This window comes from Hypomesus nipponensis, chromosome 17, assembly GCF_054491055.1.
Source record: "Hypomesus nipponensis isolate SF chromosome 17, ASM5449105v1, whole genome shotgun sequence".
NCBI classification, from domain to species: domain Eukaryota; kingdom Metazoa; phylum Chordata; class Actinopteri; order Osmeriformes; family Osmeridae; genus Hypomesus; species Hypomesus nipponensis.
Genome location: NC_140377.1, coordinates 11,970,342 through 11,994,753, shown reverse-complemented (window position 1 = coordinate 11,994,753; position 24,412 = coordinate 11,970,342). Strand labels below are relative to the sequence as shown.

Here is a 24,412-nt window from a genome sequence, read left to right as displayed (position 1 = left end):
GTCTGTGCTTTTAAGTAAATGGGTAGATTAAATCTTTTGGTTTGCTACCTACGTGCATACAGCATGATTGCAACTACTTGTGGCATTGAATACACTGCTTGCAATACAATTAATTGTGCACATCCGTGTATTATGCTAATAAGGATTGTTTTCCAAGTGTGCAGAGATGTCAATATGTATTGATAGTGTTACTGATGTGGTATACCTACTCTTGACCAATTATAATTACGTATGTCATTGATTCATGTCATTATTATATGTTTAGGCAACACACACATAAAACAATACTGTACATTTATTTTTAAAATGTTCGCACATTTCATTATCACTTAACTGTTAACTTGCTCTGATGACTAATATCAGCGCAATAATATAACAAATATGCTCGTTTAGGTGGAATGTTGCAATGTTTCTTTAGAGAATACCTGAATTAGCCATTTGTTTTACTTGTTTGCATACACTTGAAGCCCAGTCGACCACTGATAATATATATATACTTCCTACTTTACTCGCCTTGAATATTGGGGTATATGATTGGTGGATTTTATGAAGGTGTCATGTATATGAGCTCTTATTGGATGCGGACCATAGTTGTCCCGAAAACATGCCTGTGTCGATAAAGAAAAAAATGTTTGTTCCTTGAAAAATTTGCAAGAACTGGACATGCCAACACATTTTTTAAGGGTTGTAGAAAAGTTTTAAAGCGATACAGAAAAATCCAGCTCCTCCATCGCTAGGGATCGTTCAAATGAGCTTCGGCCCACCACCTACTACTAGCTTCCCTCCCGCCACCCAACCCAACTTGTACTAACTTCAATATGTTTAAGGCCGGTAAGTTCAAAAGCCAGTATCTTACACTGCTTGGGGTTCCTTGAACTTGCCCACACGCTGGATATGATACATGAGGTCTCCTCCGTTTATGTACTCCATCACAAAGTACAACCGGTCCTGCCCGAAAGAGAATAGGAGGGAGGAGATGGGATAGACAAGTAAGAGGAGTGCCTTAAAATGGGCAATGGGAAGAACGGAAAGTTAGACACATACATTTTACATTCACAAAACCTGTGGACATCCACACGACAACGCACACACACAAATATGCTGTGACACATGCATATCAGGCCTCAATAACAAGCTCGCTAACCCCTTAATTTACGCCGTCACATTGTGACAAGTCTCTGAAGGTCTCAAAGGGCATTTCCAAGTGGGGTGTGACCCTCTCAGACATGTGTTATTGTATTACTGAACGGCCTGGTGTGAGTCACCGCTCTCCGCATTGTCTTGACAGTCCATGCGTGTGTAAATGCCAGGGTGGAGGGGACAGTTTTTAGTCTCAGTGAGAACCTTCTGAATAAGTAATGAGAACACACTGAGGCTTCTTCAGCTGCAGGATGATGTGATGAGACCAACGGAACTCTGGACCCTTCCAGATAGACTTCTGGAACTCTGGACCCTCCCTCCCTTTGAGAGCCCCGGAACTCTGGACCCTCCCTCCCTGTGAGAGCCCCAGAACTTTGGACCCTCCCTGTGAGACTTTCAAAACTCTGGACCCTCCCAGTGAGACTTCCGAAACTCTGGACCCTCCCTGTGAGACTTCCGGAACTCTGGACCCTACCTGTGAGTGCGTGTGTGTTTGCGTACCACAGTCTGGAAGCAGGAGTGTAGCTGTGTGAGGAAGGGGGGCTTGTCTCTCTGGGCCAGGACCCTTTTCTCCACCATGGTGCACTCCACGTCGTCATCCTGGATCACCACGTCCTTCTTCAGGATCTTGATAGCATACAGCTCCTCTGTCGACTTCATCTCTGCCAGCATCACCTACGGCATGCAGGGTCAGGGATATCACATATCCGTAGTGTGTGTATGGTATGTGTATGGGTGTGTATGGTGTGTGTTGTTTGTGTGTTTATGTGTGTGGGGTGTGTGTATGTGAGTGGTGTTTATGGTGAATGTGTATATGTATGTGCGGGTGAGTGGTATGTGTGTTGTGTATCTATTTCTTTGAGGGGTGTGCATGTATGGTGTGTGTGTGTGTATGTGCAGTAAAGACCCCTAGGCTCCTCACCTTGCCAAAGCTGCCTTTCCCCAGCAGAGCCAGGAAGTGGAAGTCATTGAGGCGGACCCGGTCCATGTTCCCCGAGGGTAGACTGAACCTGCGATGCTCTGACTGTGCAATCACCTTCTTCCCGTGACCCAGCTTGGCTTTCTGATACGTCGAACACACAACGACACACATGTAAGGTGCAGCATGCACACAAACCTGTTACTCTCCACTTACCAAACCATGTTACAAATTCTACCACGCTGGCTAGAAGAATTATTGGGCCTCATTCACCAAATGTTCTTACAAGAAAATGTGTTCTCAAACCCCACTTATGCAGTTTTCACGAAGATTCTGGTATTCACCAATGTTTTCTTATTTGGGATTTGTTCTTAGGTAAGAACAGAATTTACGCACACCCAAGAGCACTCTTACGCACAATTGAGAGCTGACATGTTTGCACAATATAAGTATGTATACCTTTTTTGTCCGTTCTAATTTAAAATGGAATATTTCTATCCTTTATAATTTTCCAACTAATAATTTTCATAATTTTGTTTTTGTTTGTTTTAATAAATACACACGACACTTTTGCCCATTTGTTAAGCACTTTCCATTGTGTATGAATTGTGCTAGGCCTATATAAATACAGTATTTTACAATCGCTATGACAATGTTTTCAATACTTTCAATAATAAGTTTCCTAAACTCTTGAAACAGTTAGCACAACATCCATCTGTGTTGGCTATACAATTAACACATTTCTTGTTGCTTTGATACAAAGTGCATAGAATAAACACAAATCTTAAATGCTTGAACCTCTGTTGCACACAAGCTCAACCAAGACCAAAACAATTGATTTTACTGCCCAATTTACCAATGCTTTCACGCTGTATGTCGGAACAGATAACATCATGTTCAAAACCTAACTTAATGGCTAAAGCCAAAGTGAACAGCTGTTCATATTGTAAATTTAAACACAAACATATCCCCTGTATTTTATTCCATTGCTACTGAGAAACAGGTGGTTGAAGTTATGCAAATACTGTAAATCACAGCTGATTCACAACTAGGAAACAGTCAGGTGTTGATGTTCTTTCAATCGCATGACCCAAAGGTATAGTAACAGGACCTCTTTGGGCTAATCTTATGTGGAAAGACAACAATACAGAGAAAAACAAAAAAAGAAAGAATATGTGATGCCTGCACGAGGGAGAGAAAGACAAGTACCAGGACAAGGGAGAGGAGTGGGGCAAATGAGAGGAGTTGGAATGTGTGGTGGTGCTCAGAGAAGGGCCAGAGCTAGGCTAACTGATGAAATATTGTAAATGGCAGCTATATTGCATAATTCTAGCAGTAATGTCCTGTTGCAACTGAAGCCTTTACTGCAGCAATTATGTTTCTGTCTTTCTCTTTTTTTTCTCTCTCTCTTTTTTTTTCTTTTTTCAATACAGTTGGGCTAACCCTTTACATTCTATAAAGCTACTCTGATATGGGTCATTCATTTTTTGTTCTGAATTTCTGCAACAAAAGAAACAAAATGCATGCATTTACTAAACCCAACAAAACACAAATGTAAAGAGGCTTCAAAAGAAACTGCATTGCGATACACAATCTATGATCCATATACTGTGAGACCTGACACATATACTGTATAATAGAATGTAGTTTCTGTCATTTCATCTAATGTTAGTGTTTGTTATGACATGCTATGATTGATTAAATGCTCCTGTTGAAACCGAACGTGTTAGTGTTTTGGTAGACATGGTGTGTTGTTAGTGTATTTTTGTATTATGAAAATGAGTGTTTGAGTTTAGTTTACAATGTGTGATGTTGAGCATGAAATTAACAGTTTTGCCAATTGTTTGTGGTAGATGTGTTGGTACATTAAGAGTAAGAGTTACAAGTAACATGGAAACGTGTTAGATGTATTGAAAAGATTGTCATAACGATTGAAAAAAACTGTAAACAAGCCTTGCTTGGCCTTCAATTCAAATCAATTATGTTAACAGGGAACTTTGCAATCAAATAATAAGTGACTTATCACTGTATTTATAGGCCCAACGTAGGCTTATTCCGCACACTAGGACTACACCACACAATGGCGTATTTATTGCTGCTGCAAAATTTTGCAGATCTTCCTTGACCATACCGATTTATTTGCAGAGCGCGACGAGTAGGCTACCTGTTGGAACGCTTTAGGCTACCAAGGGAAGTCCTCATGGATATTTGTAACAGTCAACTGATTTCTAGGTTTTTTTGCTTAAGAATTCAGATCAAAGTTAAACCATTAATTTTTTTACTTCATCAGTTCTGCGCACTTCTCCAAATACAGCGTTCACTGCATGAGTAATTGCGTACCATGCATCGGTTTTATTTACTGATTTGTATCCACAGCCGACGCTATTACGTAAATATGATGTGTCGTTTGTTGCTAACTTCTTGCAGCTGTACCTCCACTTCAGAATTATTATTATGTTTTTCTGTCTTTTGTCGAGGCCTCCACCGTCTTTACCACGTCATTTTGACATTTCTCTGAGTGTGCACACGGCCCTGCCATATCATGTCCTTTTATGGGAATTAACGGGGCGTTTACCTATGCTAAATAGGAGCAACGGGGCACGAGCTTTCAACTTACGAAATATTGGGATTCATCATTCTAAGAACACACCAGCGAACAATTCTGCTGTTTAAGAACGCTTCATGAATCACACGTAGATTTTTCTTAGGAACTTTCTTAAGAATACATTTAAAAAATAACTTAGGAAGATATTGGTGAATGAGGCCCATTGTGTTTAGCAATTTACTCGACCAAAATCTCTCACTCTTTGCTCTTCATTACACTTGGTTAATTGTCTTATCTTCCCATTTAGCACAATCGAGAGATTCTCATGGCTTATTAAACATCCAGGGTTCAAACCAAAAGACCAAAATGAATGGCAACCCACTCTGAAAGCAAGAAGATTTCAGAACCCGGTTGTATGTCACTCTTCTAAGAGTGAGGGCTTGGCTTTTTCAAAACTGCAATGGATGTCTTTGGGAGTGACAGCTTTTTGGCGCCATATTGACATCGTTTTGGCGCTTTATCGTGCAGCAACAATCTGAGGCGGGCATCAATTTATGTGTGGGGGTGGGGGGGGGGTGCCTCTGTGCCTCTGTCGTGATAATGATTAGGTTGCCAAGTCGCCCTCCAACATGGAGGGAATTTAGAGGCGCTCCATTAGGGCTCCTGTTTCAGTCAGATAACAAGGCAAACAGAAACTGGACCACTGGAAAGAGCACTGATGCGAGGCCAACCACTTTTCCACTCCAGAGCGAGAGCAGATGATTCTGGCTCTATCTTAGTCTATATGTGAATAGACAACTTTATCTTGTGACTTTTTACAGGAATACATTTGGATAGATATGTTACAGTTAAGAATAATAAGCAACTTGAAAAACAGCAACAGTGAACAAAATATGTACTTTTTACACTCATTAACCTTACCGGAGCAGGCTAATAAAAAGGGACGGCATCATACAAACTGATTCAGGACTGCCACCTTGTGGAGAAAGTTTGTGTGCACACCTAAAGATGCCCAGGTACATTACACTATACACACACATTATAGACACGACCATGCTGAACTTTCTAACAGCCTTCTATAGAGTAGGCTTGCGATGGACTAGTAGAAAGCAGGTGGACCACACTATTAACCAATGAGGAGCAGGAGTGATGTGCTCCTGGCCAATGAGTGTGCATTTAAGATGGTGAGGATGAAGACCCACCTAAGGTAAGTGTGGTCCACACATTTACTAACAACAACGCTGTGCATATCTGTATGTAGTGTATGTGTGAGTGTGTGTAGTGTAAGTGTGTAGTGTATGTGCTAGACAAATAAGTGTGTGCATACTTTTACGTGTGTGCAAGAGAGCCAAACTGAGCCTGTGTGTTCCCGTAGGTAAAACATCATGAAAAAGAGAGGCAGGAATTCAACGGTACAGTAGGAAAGCCTTTGTTAGTAAATCTGATGTGTTTGCAACACAGAGCTTACAAACAATCAGAGGGGAAGTTAGAGGGTTCAAAGCATGGAGAACACCGTAAAGCCGGGGGGGTGGGGGGGAGGAGGAAGGTTGGAGGTGGAGGAGAAAGCAGGTTGAGAAGCTACCTTGAGATAGTGGATATTTAACTGGCAGGCCTGGAAGAAAGATAGGGAGAAAACTGGAACATTAGTAACCAAGGGTTTGTGCGCGTGGTGGGTGCGGTGTATGAACGTTCTCAACATTCTACCTTTATCACATGTACTCCATACGGCCTGATATGCAAACCCAAATAAAATGCATGTGTGTATGAGTCAGAACAGTGTGATTAGAATTATAACTCAGACTGCTGGGAATAACCTACCCTGGGAACCTGAGGGTTTTGAAATGTTTTGACTGTGTCTTCCAAATTCTCCAATTCATAACAATTAAGAATACATATTTTTTTATTTTATTTATGAGAAGGCCGAGGATTTAGGGCTCCTTCTCATGGAGTTCCGGGCCTGGGCCAAGTCCTCCGAGAAGGAGAGGGACTAAGACATGGAGGGCAACTCTAGACTCCAGGATGGTGATGGTTGCAGTGGTGGTGCGATGACCAGCCTCCAGGTTGCTCTGACAGTCGCCTACTGGGATAGAAGCAGATGTCAGCCTACCCAGAAGAAGGGGAGGTCTGAGGACAGGTGATGCCCTTGGCAACCCGAAAGATGGCACAGTCTAGTCCAGCTGTCCTGGAGGATGCCAATCTGAGGACTTGGCCAACTAACAGCACGTCAGATGAGCAGGCCAACAAACATCAGATTCCCTCACCCCAGATTTCTATTTGAAGCATCTGCTATGTGACCCTACTTTACAGAGATTGGAAAAATCTATTTAAAAAGCATCTGCACATCTAATAGAGATTAGCTGCTATGGCTAGTTATATTACATTAATAGTTTTCTTGATTCTGTTCAATTGCACTCTATAATCAAAGATGTATCAAATATCAAGGACATTGTTTTTTTAAGCAACAAAGACTGTTTCTGCAAAAAAACTATTCCGTAATCTTCTAATTTCTTAAAATATCAAACTGAGATTCTAGTTATGACCTCCCTCTCCGGTAATGTCAAACATCATCGTGCCAGGGGCCTGGTTTCCAAGGCAATGCAGCCCAAACGTGTGAATAGGCTAGTATTGTTGGCCCCACAGGATCTCAAGGCTGCTGATTGGCCGACTGACATGAAAAGTAAACAACAACACAGCCCCGCGTGTGTCCTAACTAGTTTCATTTCAAGGGCAGAAAGATGAAGAACCATGTGCTGTTATGGAATGGGGGGAAACTTTTCTTTTATTTGCCCAATTCTCTTTCCTCTGTGGCTCATTTCCCTCCTTCCCTCCCTCCCTCCCTCCCTCCCTCCCTCCCAGGTCAAGATAAGAGAGTTTCTACACACAATGAGTGAGTGGAGAGAGACGACGGTGGAGAGATACAGACTACACAAAATGTCATATCAGGCCTATTTCCTTTTGCGATACGTTATCAATACAATGGTGCCAAATATCGATATTTTTATAAACATGCAGGCATTCTAAACGGACTCCACCGCCAATTTTACTTACAAGTGACTCCTAGTTGTGGCGCTTATAAATGAGGGTAAACTTGCAGTCAGTGTTGCCAATTTAGTGGCTTTATCGCTAGATTTAGCAACTTTTCACCTCCCCGAGTAAAACATTTATCTAATCTAACAACTAGTGACAAATCAGCGACTTCCTGTTACTTTGGCAATGTCCCTTTTCGTTGTTGAGTAGCAAAATAACTTTAATGGTCTTTCCGTGTTCCATGTCACATCCTGACTACGTTGGCATAGTTGTTTGAATTAGCTTGTTTCTTTATCAATTAAATGCATTATGCGTAAATAATTAAAACTATCAGTAGAAGAGGAAAACTTAATCAGGAAGTTTACCCTATTTTTCGGGAAATAAAAACACGGCTTGTACCCTGATTTTACAGTTTTCTTGTGATTGTACGGCTTATATTTCGAAGCGGTGTATAGCCCAGTTTTAGAACAAAAAAGTGGCTTTGTCCCAAGATCTACGGTGGCCACGGGTGCACAACACAACAACATTAGCGAAGCAAACAAAAGTTGAAAACACAACATTAACACACAACACCATGACATTAACAAAAACGAAACATTTACAAAAACTGCTGCATTTCAAAAAACTACTTACAACACCACAACATTAAGTGACAACACAACAGCATTGGTTGACAGCACCAGCATTAGTCGAGAACACAGCATAGCCGAGTCGTTGTGCTGTGTGTTAATTCCAAAACTGTTCTACAGCTCAATACCAGACATAAACCTTTACAGGTTAAGTTTTAGGGCCATACAAAATACAATGTTTTATAAAGCATAAAACACTGCAGTTTAATAAGGAAAGCTATATCAAATGGCTTATTATCAAAGTCCCGCCCTTTTGCATTTAAAATGAAATGTTAGGGATTTCACTGTGCACTGTGTGACAATTGGGAGCAAACTGTCAGAGCTGAGCTGTCTATCAAGTAGTTGACATATTCAGTCTTATTGAAACACAAATGGGCCAATTTCGAATAAATGAATTTATTTCAGACAATTTACCACAAAAGTGATTGGTAAACAGTAGTTATAAAAAGAAAAGAACAATCCCGAACAACATATATATTCACCAGTATTATCTCAGCCTCGCATTACATATTCATATACATTTTGAACATAAATAGAAACTGATAATATAAACAAAATTTCCAATTGAATAAACTTGTAAGTATATATACCTTCAGATATGACATGAATTAATACAAATTGTCTGAAAAGGGGTATGAAGAAGCTAAACTTATGGGTTAGGTTTAGGGTTAATGCTTTTATCCAAAATTCACAAAACAAAATATACACACATATATAAATACATCCATGTACATACATATCCACGTACCAAACTGTATTCAACCTATATAACAACAACCCTACAGCAGGCCCTTGTGAGACGATCACACCTAAATACAAATTCAGACCCTTGTACATCAGCACACAGTGTATAGAGACCCTCCCCAAAACCCCAGCGAGAGAAGCCAGGCATCAACAACTGCAGTATCAGTAGGGATGTGCATCTCCATCACTGAGGACGATGCGATACACATCTTGATGCACTGCCAACGATCCGATACATTAAAGATACATAAAAGCACTAATGAGATTCGATACGATTCACCCCTATTGTGATGCAGTGCGATTCCACACGATGCGATGCAAAGGGAATATGATGCTTTGCAATTTAATATGGTACATAATGATTGATGCTGTGATTTATTTCTTTGTCAGACTGCAAATAATTAACTAAACAAGTGAAAGTTTTATTTCACATATTAAAATTAAATTCAAAGTCTCTGACAATAGATAAAATAACATCAGGCCTGGACCTTGCCTTAAACCAGTCCTTCTTTCCTGTTGTATGTGTTCTCTGAATGTAAAAAAGGGTTAACTATTTACAGTCATAATACAACACACTAAATTGAACTCATACGTCCTACTTTTCCTACTCATACGTCCTACTTAATATTTTTCTCAATGACACAGCTATCTCTCGTCTTACTTTGTCGTACACAACAGGGATTTGTTTTGTCGGAGAATATAGAATAGGGGTACCGGTGGAGCTAGCCACTGACAGTAGCTAGCTGAATCCGAGGGGGAGGCAGACGTCTCCACACATACCATGTAGCCTTTTCAGGTGACAACCTAAATTAGCCGTGCTGCCTGTGTACTTTATAGCAGTACGATATATCTTGCCAATTGCATGGGTCTTGTCAAATTGCCCATCTTTTTTGTAAAATCCGAAATGTTGCCAAACCTTGGATTTATTGAAATTTGTAGGAACGTGTAACTCTTCCTCCGCCATGATAACACTCGCCCGAACATGCCTCCAACTCGCGCAAAACTTTGACGAGAGACTTCACGAGAATCGGCCACTGACAGCAGTGGAGATAAGAGCGTGCCTAAGAAACTAACTAAATATAAAATTATTGGTCACAAATCATTGGTCAAATTTCTAAATACTAAAGGTGTTCGCATACACATAATTCTATATAAATACATTGTATTATAGCCTACCGATGCAAAGATGTTAGAAACGATGCATTGCGATTTCATCCCACATTGTATCCGGTGCACACTTTTTTCAGGGTTCGTACGGTCATGGAAAACCTGGTAAAGTCATGGAATTTTTAAATGGTTATTTCCAGGCCTGGAAAAGTGCTTGAAAAAACTAAAATCCCCAAAGTTTTGGAAAAGTCATGGAAAGTTGTTATAATCATATTTTCATGTTGTTCATTTACGCTGAGTTTTAAATAATTCACATGCTTTTAAAAGAAATACGTTCAAAATATAAGCAGGCATACGCTCTCATACTAACTGAAAAGTTCGATGGCCATAGCAACAGTAACTCAGAGAAGCGCAAGGGATAATTCAAAATGCTAGGAAAGTGTAGATTTAACGATGCTTGGCTACAAATGGAAAGATACATTACAACAGACAAAGACCCGGGACGAGCAAAATGTCGGTTGTGTGGTGGAAAATCATTCAACATTTCAATCATGGGAGAGGCGGCATTAACTTGCCATTCCTAACGGTGCGTTCACACTGCAGACTTTTTTACCGCTCAGCACCGCCGGCCTTCCCACAGTGCACCACGCTCGGGGGCGTGCCAGACAGATTCATTCAGAGCTGTAGTTCTCTTAAATCACTGTTGTAGTTCTATAATGTCATGGCAAATGTGCAGACAAAATACAACTTTTACACACATTAAGCAAGAATCCGACACGCTTTCTAGATCTGACATGATCTTATCTTCAGCACACAATAGGTTATCTTTTTCCACACTTTTTTTAGGCCGAGTGAAAGATTAAATGCCACCCGCACTCTATATAACGGGTCTTTTTCCGGCGGGAAAAAAAGATGCATCAGACATAAACGTTGACATGTGTAACCTTTTATTATATTACTCAAAATATGTGCAAATCATTCGCTAGATTATGACTTGCCTCTACACATTCACTATATGGATAGCGAGTGGCCGCCAGCCAGCATTTCAGCGTTGAATGTCAATAGTGTGCCGGGTGAGCTAGCTAGACTATGCAGCTAGCACAGAAGAAAGTTACGTAATGTGAAGAAAGTGAATTAAAGTACAAAATACAACAAACCAAGGACGCCGACAACCTCAGCAACCCTGCGCCAGGCATATTTTTTTTGTTTACGTCTCTATAATCTAACATAGACGTATCATACAATACTGGGTATGAAGACACACATACGATGAGTTGATCTTCCATCTTGAAAATTGTAAAACCTAGAAATGTTTACCATTACCAACAGTTGCTACGTTACAAGAAACAAGAAACCAAACCGATTGGCCATCGCTGGCGTTTTCACGCTCCTCATTTACATAAAGTTCAGAAAATCCAACTTTCGCCGCCCTGCTCGCCTTCCCACAATGCCCTACGCGAGCGTCGCCGCCCCGCTCACCTTCTCACAATGCCCTACGCGGGCCTCAACGCCTGGTTTCATTGAAAATGAATGGGAAGCCGACGCCCCGCTCTGCCCGCCCCGCTGCAGTGTGAACGCACCGTAACGGTTCTTGTTTCTTCCGGGAGTGCTACGAAAGATGCGAATCCGAGACAAAAAGGCCACTTCCCTTCCCAAATATGCATAGCCAAGTTCAAATATTGAAAAATTGTTCACCGCAGAACGTTGGGAAGCCCCATTTAAGTGAATGGAACATTCTACAGTATTACGAACAGCCGTGTAATACTAACTACTTACTAACCGAGAGTGAGGTCATGCCGGGAAATATCAAACTGAGGCTGGAACGTATCGACCGAGCGATAGCGAGGTCGATATGGCAAAGCCGAGGTTTGATATTTCCCGGCATGACCAAACGGTCGAGGTTAGTAAGTAGTTTATTATATGGCATTTTTAGCTTCTTTTCATTTGGTAAACGAAAATAAATGATACCTCTAGGCTAATTTTAGCTAGCTGTCAAGTCTTCTCATGCTGTGTTTCATGTGTTGCCTAGCAACTCATTACTTTTGATAGAAAGCAGACAACATGGTTCTGCTAAAATGGCTTTAATTTCAACACAAAATAATGACACAAGGGATTAAAAGAGTCTAGTATTCATCCTCTCTTTTGATGACAAATCTTTTCTGCATCATCTGGATAGTAAAACTCAGCAGCTGACTCGTCGCTCATTTTGAAGATGACGTCAGAGGGCAATACGGAGCCGTATTGACCGCTGAGGAGGGCAATACCAAGCCCCGACCCCTCGACTCGAGGCAACAGCCCCGGTGGATGTAGTTGGTATTGCATTTCCGAATTTCTACCCGACTCGTCCGGTCGTTTTTATTCTATTAACTCCAGTCAACATATCGAAAACTATCTCTTTCATAGAATAATTTTTCCTGATTTTTGCAAAGATTGAAACCAATCCGAAATGGGTAAACAAGCAGCCCATTTATTTGCTTACGTCAAGAAAAGTGACGCAGTGACGGTTGTTTGTAGAGTTAATTTAAGTTATTTTAAAGCAGATTTAACCATTTTGTAATGAACGCTATTATGCACATGGCATGACAAATGTAATTATAGCCTAATCTAATTAGTTATAATATCGTGGCATGTTACGGCTTCATTATATATTGTTGACATGTTATTCTGAGGCAAAGACAAAGATGAATAAATCATGTCTGATAACGTCAATATTGTTATGGTCGTTATATTGTTAGAACTTTAAGTCAGTTAACACCACAACGATGGCATTAACAATAAGCTAGTAATTGTAAACAACACTCATCATCATTATAATAGTAAAGGTATAGGCTTAATTTGCTTTGCAAAGCTAGAACAACAACGGAGCCAGATATTCAGGTTTAAAGTTTATTTATCCGACACAATACATAAGCAGTTAAACTATAAACACAAAGCAAAAAGAACAACGTATAGGCCCTGCACGCATAATACTACAGTACTAATAGTATTGATTTTCGTAAAGTTCACATGTAGGCTATCTGCTTCTTGATCGGACTTGTACCACATTCTGACAGTTTTCTGCAATGCCTTAGCTCCAGCTCACAAGCTTGCGACTGGTTGTCGCAAAGTATGACGTATACAGCTAGTTGCAAGCATGCATGAGTTTCGGAGCTAGGAACAAGCTTCTGCGCAAGACCGGACGAGTCGGTCTGGAAAGATCCGTTAGGAGCTCTCGCTTGCCTCACTGCGCCACTGAGCACTTTTCATAGAAATGAATGGGGACGCCATCTTGGAAGACAGAAGTAGCTGTCTCTAGTTATATTAACTCTATGGGCAATACGCGTCTGGCATGACTCCCCATTAGCCAATCAGAAAGCTCGTACCGTCTTTGCCATATAATACAACTTTTTAACGTATACACCGAGATGTCACAAAAAGTTTGGTCATGGAAATTTCGTTTAAAGTCATTGAAATTGCATGGAAAAGTCATGGAAATCCATTGGTCAAAATGTGTATGAACCCTGTTTTTTGATCCGGGCCATCGCATCGTGAACTTTTATGCTAGCCTAACGTTGTCATACTCATAATTCTAGTCAGAATATGAGTCTGAGAACTCTCCGTTGGGATTTGACTACGGGGCTTCAAACAAGCCTGGAAAACAAATGCCTCTTTGCTCAATTGGATAGACCTACAACCAATCAGAGCAACGTAATATGATGGCTCTGTTCAAAAACTGTTTAAAATGCGTCCTTCCTTCCTTCCTTTTAAGACAGCGAGGTCTGTTCGAAATGTCTTAAATATTCTCTTCCTGTCTAATAAGATACCTTGAAATACGTCACATAACTGTCATTTTTTAAGAGAGCTTATGAGCTGCCTTGCTGTCTTAATGGCGGCACGTATTACCCATAACTCTGTGCGCGGGGTTACGTTAAGCAACAAGTTAAACAGAATCCTTTGACCGCCATTGCTCTACGTTTTTACAATTCACATTTCAGCTAAACGGTACTTGTAAATCGGCATCTGAATAAAAATGTATCGAGAAGTGGGCAGTGTAGTTGCTGAAAATGTACTTCTTTTATTGATGACACTCCTAATTTGTAAATTTGCTCAGACTTTTCGATAACGTACAGTAGCTAGCATCGCCGTGCAGTGCGGACACTAGCTAGTTGCTGCATTTTATCATAATCCTATCAAATGAACGAAATACAAACACAAATGTTATGAGCTACTGAGCCTATATCTAACACAAGTTTAAATACAGCTTAACTTGACTTAGTGTGACAATAAACTCAATGCAATTGACTGCCGTCTGACAAAGCGCGCTAGTGCGAGCACATAAGTACACGCAGCGCGATGACGTACATCCTGTCTTAATAGGCTGTTCGAAAACAACGGTTTTTAAGATACCTTACCCCGAAGAGAGCTGTCTCGTTAGACACCTGTCTAGTAAGACATCAAGGATTAAGACAGCTGACTACGTTTCCGATGCGAATTGGTGAATCTTCCCATCCCTAATCAGGATGCAGCAACAGAGGACCAGGTGGAGTGGACCAAGCACCCCTAAATGCACCACATACAGACACATAGCATACACACATATGTGCTGAGTAGTGATACCATTCACCTCCCCTCTTCATCACCGTAACTGATGAAAATCACCAGTTTGAGCCTTTTTTTAAACAGCCTCATGCTTGGAATTTTCCCCAGCTCTTTTTGAAGTTTATTCCAGACCTTCACGCCACTGACTGAAATGCACATTCTCTTCAAGGTAGTTCGAACCCTCAAGGTTCAACTGTACTGTTTGAAATTCTACCAGATCTGGGAGTTTGAGGAGGCAGGACTCTATAAATAATAAGTTGGTATGGTCATGGAATCCTGCCTTATGAACCATTCTGATGGCTCTTTTTTTGTAATGTGCATAACGGTCTCAACAAGGTCTTATATTTATTGCCCCAAACTTCCACATAGTAACTCAAGTAAGGCAAGATAAGTGAGCAATATGTATGTAGTGCAACATAATTTAGAAAATGTTAAGCATTGCTGAGAACAGGTATACTTCTGGATATTTTAGACTGAATGTATTTAATGTGCAGTTTCCAGCTAATTGTATGGTCTATCATCACTCCCAAAAACTTAATCATATTAACTCTCTCCACCGACAAATCATCTATTTAGATTTGCAAATTTGTTTAGCTTTTGCAGTTTCCAAACAACATAAACGTAGTCTTATCCAAGTTTAATGATAATTTATTAATATCAAACCATATCTTAAGTTGACATAACTCTAAGTTGATTTAAGCCAAAAGATGCTGCAAATGATCACCTGTACAAAAAATATTTGTATCTTCTGCAAACAAGACAAAATTAAGTATTTTAGAAACTTTACTGATGTCATTAAAGGGGCAATTGAATGCAAAACCGATTTTACCTTGTCATAGTTGAATAACGACAGTTCGGTGGGTAAAATGAACACACCGTGAATATCAAAGTCCATTGACCTCTTTCCTATTCAAATCTCAAAAAGAAAAAATGTGGCTGTAAAACGCTAGCTTTTCAACAAAGCTACCAGTCCTACGTAGGACCGGTGATCGCCCTCTTATTGGCTCTGGTCTGTATCTTTGTCACGCCCCAGAATTTACATCCAGACCAGCCCGAGGTAGCGTCTATCTCCGATACTAGTTTAGCTGCGCGCTGCTCTGTGTAAGCTACTTATAAGGAATTACAAAGAAGAACGTTTTCAATTATAACAAGGATATCGAAAATGGACCACGGTCGTAAATGCTGTGTTCCAGGCTGTAGCCTATAGGGAAGGCTAACACTCACAGTCTTTCCAAGGAGCCAAACATTCAACAGGCATGGCTGCTGTTGTCTTATGAGAAGATCCCGGCGATGTTCGACACTCAATCATTCATTGCTCTGAACATTTCACCCAAGACAGTTTTGACAACCTTGGACAATTGCAAGCAGGATTTCCTAGGAAGTTGAACCTGGAAAGAGGTGCTGTTCCGACCGTATGCTCATTGCAACCGCCTATAAGGACAGTATGATGTTGTGCTAACAGTTATTAGCAATGCTAACGTTTCCTGTATAATATAGCATACCAGGTAGAATGCTAAATAAGTTTCTACACACATCAAATGACTCTAGCTAGACTAGCTGTAGTCGGCATTAGAAGGGAAGCTTCTGAAAAATAGCCAGAAAAAGAACAGCAGTCTGGCTTATTGCTAACGCCTGTCTAGATAATCTATTTGAAAGAACTGGAGAAAGGCACGTGCTTGATACAGGATACGGTAGCATTGCTAGTAACTGTTACTAGCAACACCTAGACTGTAGGCATGTAAACAAGTTTAGCTTGCTAACGCAAGAGCATAGGTAGAATGTGTGATAATTTAGCTTAGTTTATTGGCAATGGGGCTAACGTTGATTAATGTTCCTGACTGTGTTTCATTCAAATAAATAACCTGTGTAATGTAAATCTACAATTCATGATGCATGTTTGTCCAGATCTTGGTCATGTTATTTTTCAGCAAGTTATTTAGAGCTAGCTAGCTAACTGAAGCCGAGTAGAATCAGGATATGGTTTGGTTGCTAAGCTGTAGCCTAACGTTCTACCCACCAAGTCAATCCAGTTTGCTTCAACAACAGAAGTGGAAACAAGTAATGTTATCATTTCAAATGATATATAGTCAATCTGTTGAAAACAGTGTTGTGTACACACAATAGATTTATTTGCATGTTTTTATTCCAAGCCTCCAACTTCGGTGTTTCAGCGAGTGCTGCTGTTGGCCATGTTGCGTTTTTGCTCCCCAGCTTCACTCGTTGAAAACCAACCAATCAGCGCGCAGCTCATCTAAATATTAATGAGCATACCATAAAAGGAGAAAAGCTTGTGTTTTTTCCCGGGAACATTTCAGAGGATCTGTCAGTGGGCATAGAACAGCACCCGGGCCATTTTCAACCCAACCAATGTCACATACCTTATTTGGAGACCTTAAGGAACAGTGTGAAATACCCCCCAAAAACAGTCAATTGCCCCTTTAATATAGAGAATAAACAGTTTTGGTCCCAATACTGACCCCTGGGGGACACCACAGACAATGTCCAAGCAAGATGACTGGAAGTCACTCACCCATTTGCACAAATTGTTGCCTGTTGCTTCGATAGTTTTTCATCCGATGCAAGATTACTCCCTTTATATCATAGCGCTCCAGTTTCTTGATGAATATTTCATGATTTATTGTGTCAAATGCTTTTTTGAGATCAATAAATACACCAACTGCAGATTTATTTTTGTCTAAGGAGCTAGTGACTTCTTCTACTAGTTAAAGGACTGCCATTGCTGTGGATCTTTGTGATCTAAATCCATATTGACTACCAGAAAGGAGTTTATTTTTATTAATGAATGTATCTACACACAAATACTTTTCCCCAAATTTTGGAAGTAGAGAAACAGGCTTATAATTTGTGAAATGGTGTCTGTCCCCAGATTTATGAAGTGGAATAACTTTTGCAGTTTTCATTTTTCTGGAAATGTACCTATTTGAAATGACAGATTACAGATGTAAGTCAGAGGCTGAATAATGTCCTCAATTAGTTTCTTAATTATTGTCATGTCAATACCATCACAGTCAGTTGACCTTTTATTTTTACATTTACTGAGTATATCCAAGATCTCACTTTCTCCCACTAAATATATAATTTATTAACGTGGCACTGTTAAGTCTGATCCTGCTGGGTCTAGTGATTCTGGGAAAAAGGCTCAAACTGTTCATGGTATTAATGAACTCTTCAGTAGGGTTATGATTGTTTAAGTTAAGTAGATCCATATTTAAGTCCCCACAGAATAAAAAGACCTTCTGAGATGTAACTGTATATGTTTGCCCAAACCATTCCCTAAATATGTCCATATTAGAACCAGGAGCTCTGTACATACAACTAACAATTATGTTTTTAGTTTTTTCCATTTATATTTCAACTGATATACACTCAAATACATGTTTATTCACCCTGGTCATGTTTTCTACTATTTTATACTTTAGGTTTCTGTCCACATACACAGCTATTCCTCCACCGGTTTTCCCCTCTCTGTTGATATAATTGAACTCATGACCCTCCAGGTCAAAGTCAGCCTTTCTCAGAGCTGATCCAGGTTTCAGAGATGGCAATAATGCTTAATAGCTGTTTAAACTGGCTCAGTCTTTGATGCTATTAAAGTTTGCATTTAACTTCTGCTGTTGAAGTGTATGATTGAGAGATTATTGTCTACTTTAACTGTCCTGTTGTATTGATCCGTTGTATAGTAGCAGCAGTTATCAACAATGTCATTGAATAAGTTATTTTCTGGGTCTATATCCTCTTCCATGCCCTGACAATTATAGTCTGTATAATTGAATGTTTTCAGTTCCAGGTTATCGGTACCAACAGTCCTAGGTGTTAGTGTTATGCCCATGATGAGGATGGCTGAGCAGTTAGGGAATCGGGCTAGTAATCAGAAGGTCGCTGGTTCGATTCCTGGCTGTGCCAAATGACGTTGTGTCCTTGGGCAAGGCACTTCACCCTACTTGCCTCGGGGGGAATGTCCCTGTACTTACTGTAAGTCGCTCTGGATAAGACAGCTGCTAAATGACTAAATGTAAATGTATGATGCAGAAACAGTACTTGTGACATGGTGACAATGAGTCATGCGTGATATCACCTGTGATCCAAATGTTCCTCAAAGAGTTCAATCGTATTTGACCAGCTCCGTGATGTCCCGAACAACCAGAACCTTTGCCTCCTCCGGTGTTCCGTACAGCTTAATGAAGACCTTTGTGGTCCACGTAGAGTGGATCTTCTGCTTCCTCAGGAACCGGGCCTTCCTCGCAATGTCAGCGTTCTTCTTGATCAGGTTCTCGTTAATGAAGACATCTGACCCTTTTAGCAACCTGCCCTGTTTTAGGAGAGCAGATTTGTGTCGCCGGTTACTAAATTGCATAATAAGGACTGGTTTGTCGTTGTTACTTCTTCTCTGGAGCGGATGGCACGCTTCCTCGGTGTCACAGCCCAGCCATATCCCCTGGGACAAGAGGACAGAGGCCACTTGTTCCTCAGAGTCAGTCACGCCATGCGATGGCTCACCAGTCGGACAGGGCCCTGCCACCGCGCCGGCAGAAGAACGGGGCTTGATTCGCAATTGTTCGCATTGTTCATCCTGGTATATTGTTCTAAATCTGCCACTCGGCTCTCCAGAACACGTTTATCCTTTTCCTCGTTAAGAAGCCGCAAAGCCTTCACCTCTTCAACCGAGTCCAAAATGGACTTCTGCTGGAGTCGGATAGCGGAGGTTTCCCCAGAAAGAAAATCCAACGATTTCCTGCTTTCTTCAAGATATTCCATGGCTGGATCCTTCTTTGGTGCCATACTGGCAACAGGTAGGAGTCTGCGCAGTCAGTGGGAACTGATGTTCAGGTCCTGGGAAAGGATAGTGCCCTGGAAGCGAAAGGACTCCACAGTGTTGACTGGGGAGTCGCACAGGGTGATGGGGTGAGTGGGGCTGTGTTCTTCCTGAAGTCCACAACCATCTCCACTGTCTTAAGAGCAATGAGCTCTAAGTTGGTCTGGCTACAGGTCCCCAGGTTGTCAGCTTCCCACCTATAGTCAAACATCCCCACCAGAGATGAGCCCAATGAGGGTGGCGTCGTCTGCAGACTTCACGAGTTTGACGGAGGTATGACTGTGGGTTCAGCTGTTGGTGTACAAAGAGAAGAACAGAGGGGAAAGGACGCAGCCCTGGGGAGATCCGGTGCTAATGGACCAGGAGTCAGAGATGTCTGTTCCCAGCTTACAGTTTTTCTCAATTGCTAAAACACTAAAACCCATTGCCTGAACTAAGTTCTCAGTTGCCTGAACTCATGTAGCTAATTGTGCAGTCTGTTGTCAATACCTTAAACTATTTCACATGGTAAAACACAATTTGCAGAATCTCACTTAGACTTTTCAGCAAAACTCTAAACACATTCTCTTTCTCAAAACACATTCTGCACTCTCAAAACACATTCTGCACTCTAATGCACATGTCATCCATACTGGTAAACACAAATGGCAACAATCACATACAAATAGAGAAAACATGTCATTGACAAAACACAACCACTCAAAATGTATTTCACTTGTTTCAAATGATGCGACACAACCAATATAAGCCAGTTCAGAGAGCAAACAGGTTGTTGAAGGTGGGAAAATATTGCTTGTGATGTCGACGAAGTGCTCTGGCCAGACCCAGCCCAAAGACAAGAAGAAGCACATTAATCACGTTTACTCCTTAGATTTTTGTCCCTTTTAGTATTCTATTCTGTAGTACAGTGCATTGTAGGCTGTATCAGGGCTGGACTGGGACAAGAAATCAGCCCTGGCATTTTTAGCCATGGCAGCCCACCAAGATTATTTATACGATATGCGGAGGCACACAACATACCAGAGGATATATGCGCATATTGTGCTGTTTCAACAATTAAAATAAAGCGCAGTAGCCTACATGGATGAGAGTAACCATGTTGAAAAATGCATACACTCTTTCACTATACTTACAGAGACTTTCATCTTTGGAGAGATGGCTACAATGCCACAATACCCATCTTGAAGTGAAAGTGGTTGTCAAAGAAACATTGCTAGAGATGCCTTTTCAGTGTTTAATGAAAATACTGTTTATACAAACGTGTACATTGTTTATAAAAATAGAAATTAAACAATTAGGTACGATCATAATTTTAATCTTTTATATAATAGCCCAAAATAACCTTTTGTTCTTTCAATGGCCACATGTAAAAACAGGAGTGGAGATTAAAAAAGCTGTCTTCCCTCAAGGAGGTGATCAACACTTGCTCTGGAGCAGTTTAATACATATGCCTCAGCACACTGTCTATGTGCCATGCCTCTCTCATGCTCCTCTATTCTTTGGTGCACATGCCTCCAGTCTGTCATGCCTCCAATGAAAGAACTTGGGTCATTGGGCTTGCTAAAAGCAAGGCAAAGAAAACAAAATAAAGCATTACGTTCATCACTATAAGTCAGCCATTTCCATGCCATGTCGTCCGTTCTTGTGAAGAGCCTCTGGATGACAGGGTTTGTGGCATTCTGCTGTGGGTGAAACTTAAAGAATTCCTGCCTTTTTGTGGAATGAGGGCGGCTAAAATAGTCTACAACTGCCTGATCTTCCTGTGACTCCTCCACTCCTACTCCAACAGTCTGACTTGACTAAACATAGAGAAAGAGAGAGAGACAGGAGCATTAATTTCACTAGTGTTATTTCTCTGGTTACCTACTAATGAATAATCATTATTAGCAATTAGAAATAGCAATATTTCACTATTACATGATAATAAATAATAACTGTAAGCTATAACACCTGCAAACTATAACATAATAGCAAGCAAGCTAAAATAACACTGTAAATTGGACACAAAGTCTACTCATAGCGCACACACACACACACACACAAAAGAAATATTAGAACACATGTTTTCTCCAGGGAATACATGTTTGTCTAAATTTTGTTTATTAAGCTGGCTCACAAACAAGTTTTATCTATGTTTTCATGTCCCAAAAAAGCTGTTTACCCATAAAGCCTAATAAATTAATAAAGCAATTAAACACTGACAGCTTCCTCACATTAATGTTGTTCAAATAGCAATAGCAAAGTGATGCTCTTTCAATACACAGTCAACAGAGCTATTTAACTCCCCAAAGAAAAGCTAGCAAATGTTTAGTGGGCTAACTGTTGTGTTAGCTAAAATAGCCACTTTGACCGGGCTCAGTCTAGATTACTCTGTACAACATGTTGTTATAACGCAGGAGCTAACTGTTAGGAAACTACATACTGTGTTAAAGTTTAGGAATCTAGCTTAACAAATATTTCTTTATCAACACAAACTTAAATTTCAACTTCTTACCGCCGCCACTTCGTCTGAGGCTGAGCTCGGCCCCGGGGCCGGGCCGCCGCCAGCGCCACCCATCTCTGCGCTTGGCCTCGGCCGCCATTCAGTCACCTCTCCGTCCCCATCATCACCGACATCCTCCTCAGCCTCCGCCGCCGCAATTTCCACCGTCGCAGGTGCTAATGAAGCCGGGCCAGCTGTCGCGGCAAACATGTCCGATATTTTAGCACATGTTGCAGAGTTTGCCTCTAGGGCTTTTCTCTTTTTATCTCGGACTTTCTCCGCGCCTCCTTTCCGTTTTTTCTCCATTTTTCTGTCAGTGTCAATAAGTGACGTGACGTGACTGATTGACAGCCGAGACCCAAGGGCGGGACCTCGGCCCTCTGCTGTGTATGTGATTGGGCCAGGCCCAGCATAGAACTAATCATAATGAGTAATTGCCTGAGACCGCCAGGGACAAAGTATTTTTTTTAAACTTTCAGGTGAAGTTGACAGCCTGCCTGGCCTGCACGCACCTATGTGCCATGGGGGACCTCGGCCCTCGGCCTCGGCTGTGTGACTTGGCCGGGCCGGGCCGGGCCAGGCCGGGTCCATAAAAAAAAAAAAATTGTAATAATTATATATTTTATTTTATATATATATTTTTTTTTTTTAATGGACCCGGCCCGGCCCAAAATGCCTGCCGGCCCACCGGGCATTGCCCGGTACGCCCGATGGCCAGTCCAGCCCTGGGCTGTATACTGTACAATAAAAAAATTGTATGGCCCTGAACATTGTGCTTTCCATTTGTTACAGTAACAGTACTGACTGCTCAATAGATTTTGACTGGTTGCAGGTTCAACAAAGAACAAGAGCGAGTTGTGAGTAGTGAGATGCAGGGTACAGTATTGTATAGGGGTACAAGGAGGAGAAAGAACAAACAAAATTGCAAAGAGCAAGGTAGAGAGTAGTAATGTCTGATCAATTTTGAGCTACTAGGATAGAACATGTTTTCGTTCATTAAAAGACAATGACGGATAAATACAAAATTTGTTTTGAGATTAAAAATATACTTCTCCCTGACAACTACATTTTGAACAATGTGTTTTCAATTTTTTGGTGTATTGTTCACTGACTGCTTGATAGTGTGTACATTTTGATCACTTTGTTTATGATTTGAGAGCAGAGTGTTGGACCCTGGCGTAGGATACTGGAGAGTCCAGGTGCTGGGGGTTGGAGGGCCATGTTGACTGTGTCGTCTAGAGACCTGTTGGCTTTGTAGGCTAACTGCAGGGGGTCCAGGAGAGGGTCTGCGATAGCTTTGAGATGTGCCAGCACAATGGGCCGTCAGAAAGAGATCTAATCCATGTCAATGTACCAGGATTACAAGGTAATATCACTTAATGTGAATGGGTTACATAATCCTGTGAAAAGAAGCAAAGTTATTGCGAAAATGAAAAGGGAAAGTTTAAAGGTCATTTTTTGGCAAGAGACACACCTCTCTGATGCAGAGCACAAAAAAATAAAAAAGATGGGGTTTATGAATACGTTTTACTCCTCGCATAAATCAGGGTGTAGGAGGGGTGTGGCCATTTTACTTCCTAATAAAATAGATATCCAACTAACAGCTGAAATCAAAGATAGGGAAGGTCGCTTTATACTTATTAGAGGTAAGATAGACCACAAAGAAGTGACCTTACTAAATGTGTACATGCCTCCAGGACAAGATAGGTCACTCTATCAAAAAATATTCAATCTAGTAGTACAAGAGGCATCAGGAATAGTAATCTGTGGGGGTGATTGGAATGCTCAGTTACATTTTTACAGCCTAAAAATTAATTATGCGAAAACTTCTAAAATAATCTGGTATGATAGATGTATGGAGAGACTTACACCCCTCGGAAAAACAATTTACCTATTACTCATCTTGCCACAAAGAATATTCTAGGTTAGATTATTTCTTTATGTACACTGTGGATAGACACAGGATAAGTGCCTGTAAAATAGGTATTCGAGATGTTTCAGACCACTCAGGGGTGTATCTCACACTTCACCTGGATAATAAAAAGGATTCACTATGGCGCCTCAACCCGAGTTTAATGAACAAAAAAGTTGAACAAAAAATGACAATGGAACAGTTTCACCTAATGTTTTGTGGGATGCTTGGAAAGCGGTAATAAGAGGAAAACTTATAGCCTTCTCTGCCTATAGGAAAAAGAGTAAACAAAACATCTACTAGAATTACAGGCTAAAATGAAAGACTTAGAAATTAAACATTCTACCCACAAGAACCCACAAGTATTGACGCAACTAAAATGTGTCAAACAGGAAATAAACAAGATCTACAATGAACAAAATGAGGTAAAAATGAGATTTAGCAGACAAAAATACTATGAATCAGGTCCCAAGGCTATGAAGCTTCTCTCTTGGA

General features: G+C 40.9%; 1 protein-coding gene across 2 annotated transcripts in view; it reads right to left on the bottom strand.

Annotated features, from left to right (window-relative positions):
- Window positions 1–24,412, bottom strand: part of prkcab (protein kinase C, alpha, b) — a 360,544-nt gene that overhangs the window by 73,658 nt on the left and 262,474 nt on the right. For both annotated transcript variants that reach the window (XM_084677572.1, XM_084677573.1), the window contains 3 exons: window positions 2,063–2,203; window positions 1,642–1,815; window positions 857–948 (listed from right to left, as the gene is read on the bottom strand). In XM_084677572.1, the coding sequence (XP_084533698.1) occupies window positions 857–948; window positions 1,642–1,815; window positions 2,063–2,203 (407 nt within the window). The remainder of the gene's footprint in view (window positions 1–856; window positions 949–1,641; window positions 1,816–2,062; window positions 2,204–24,412) is intronic.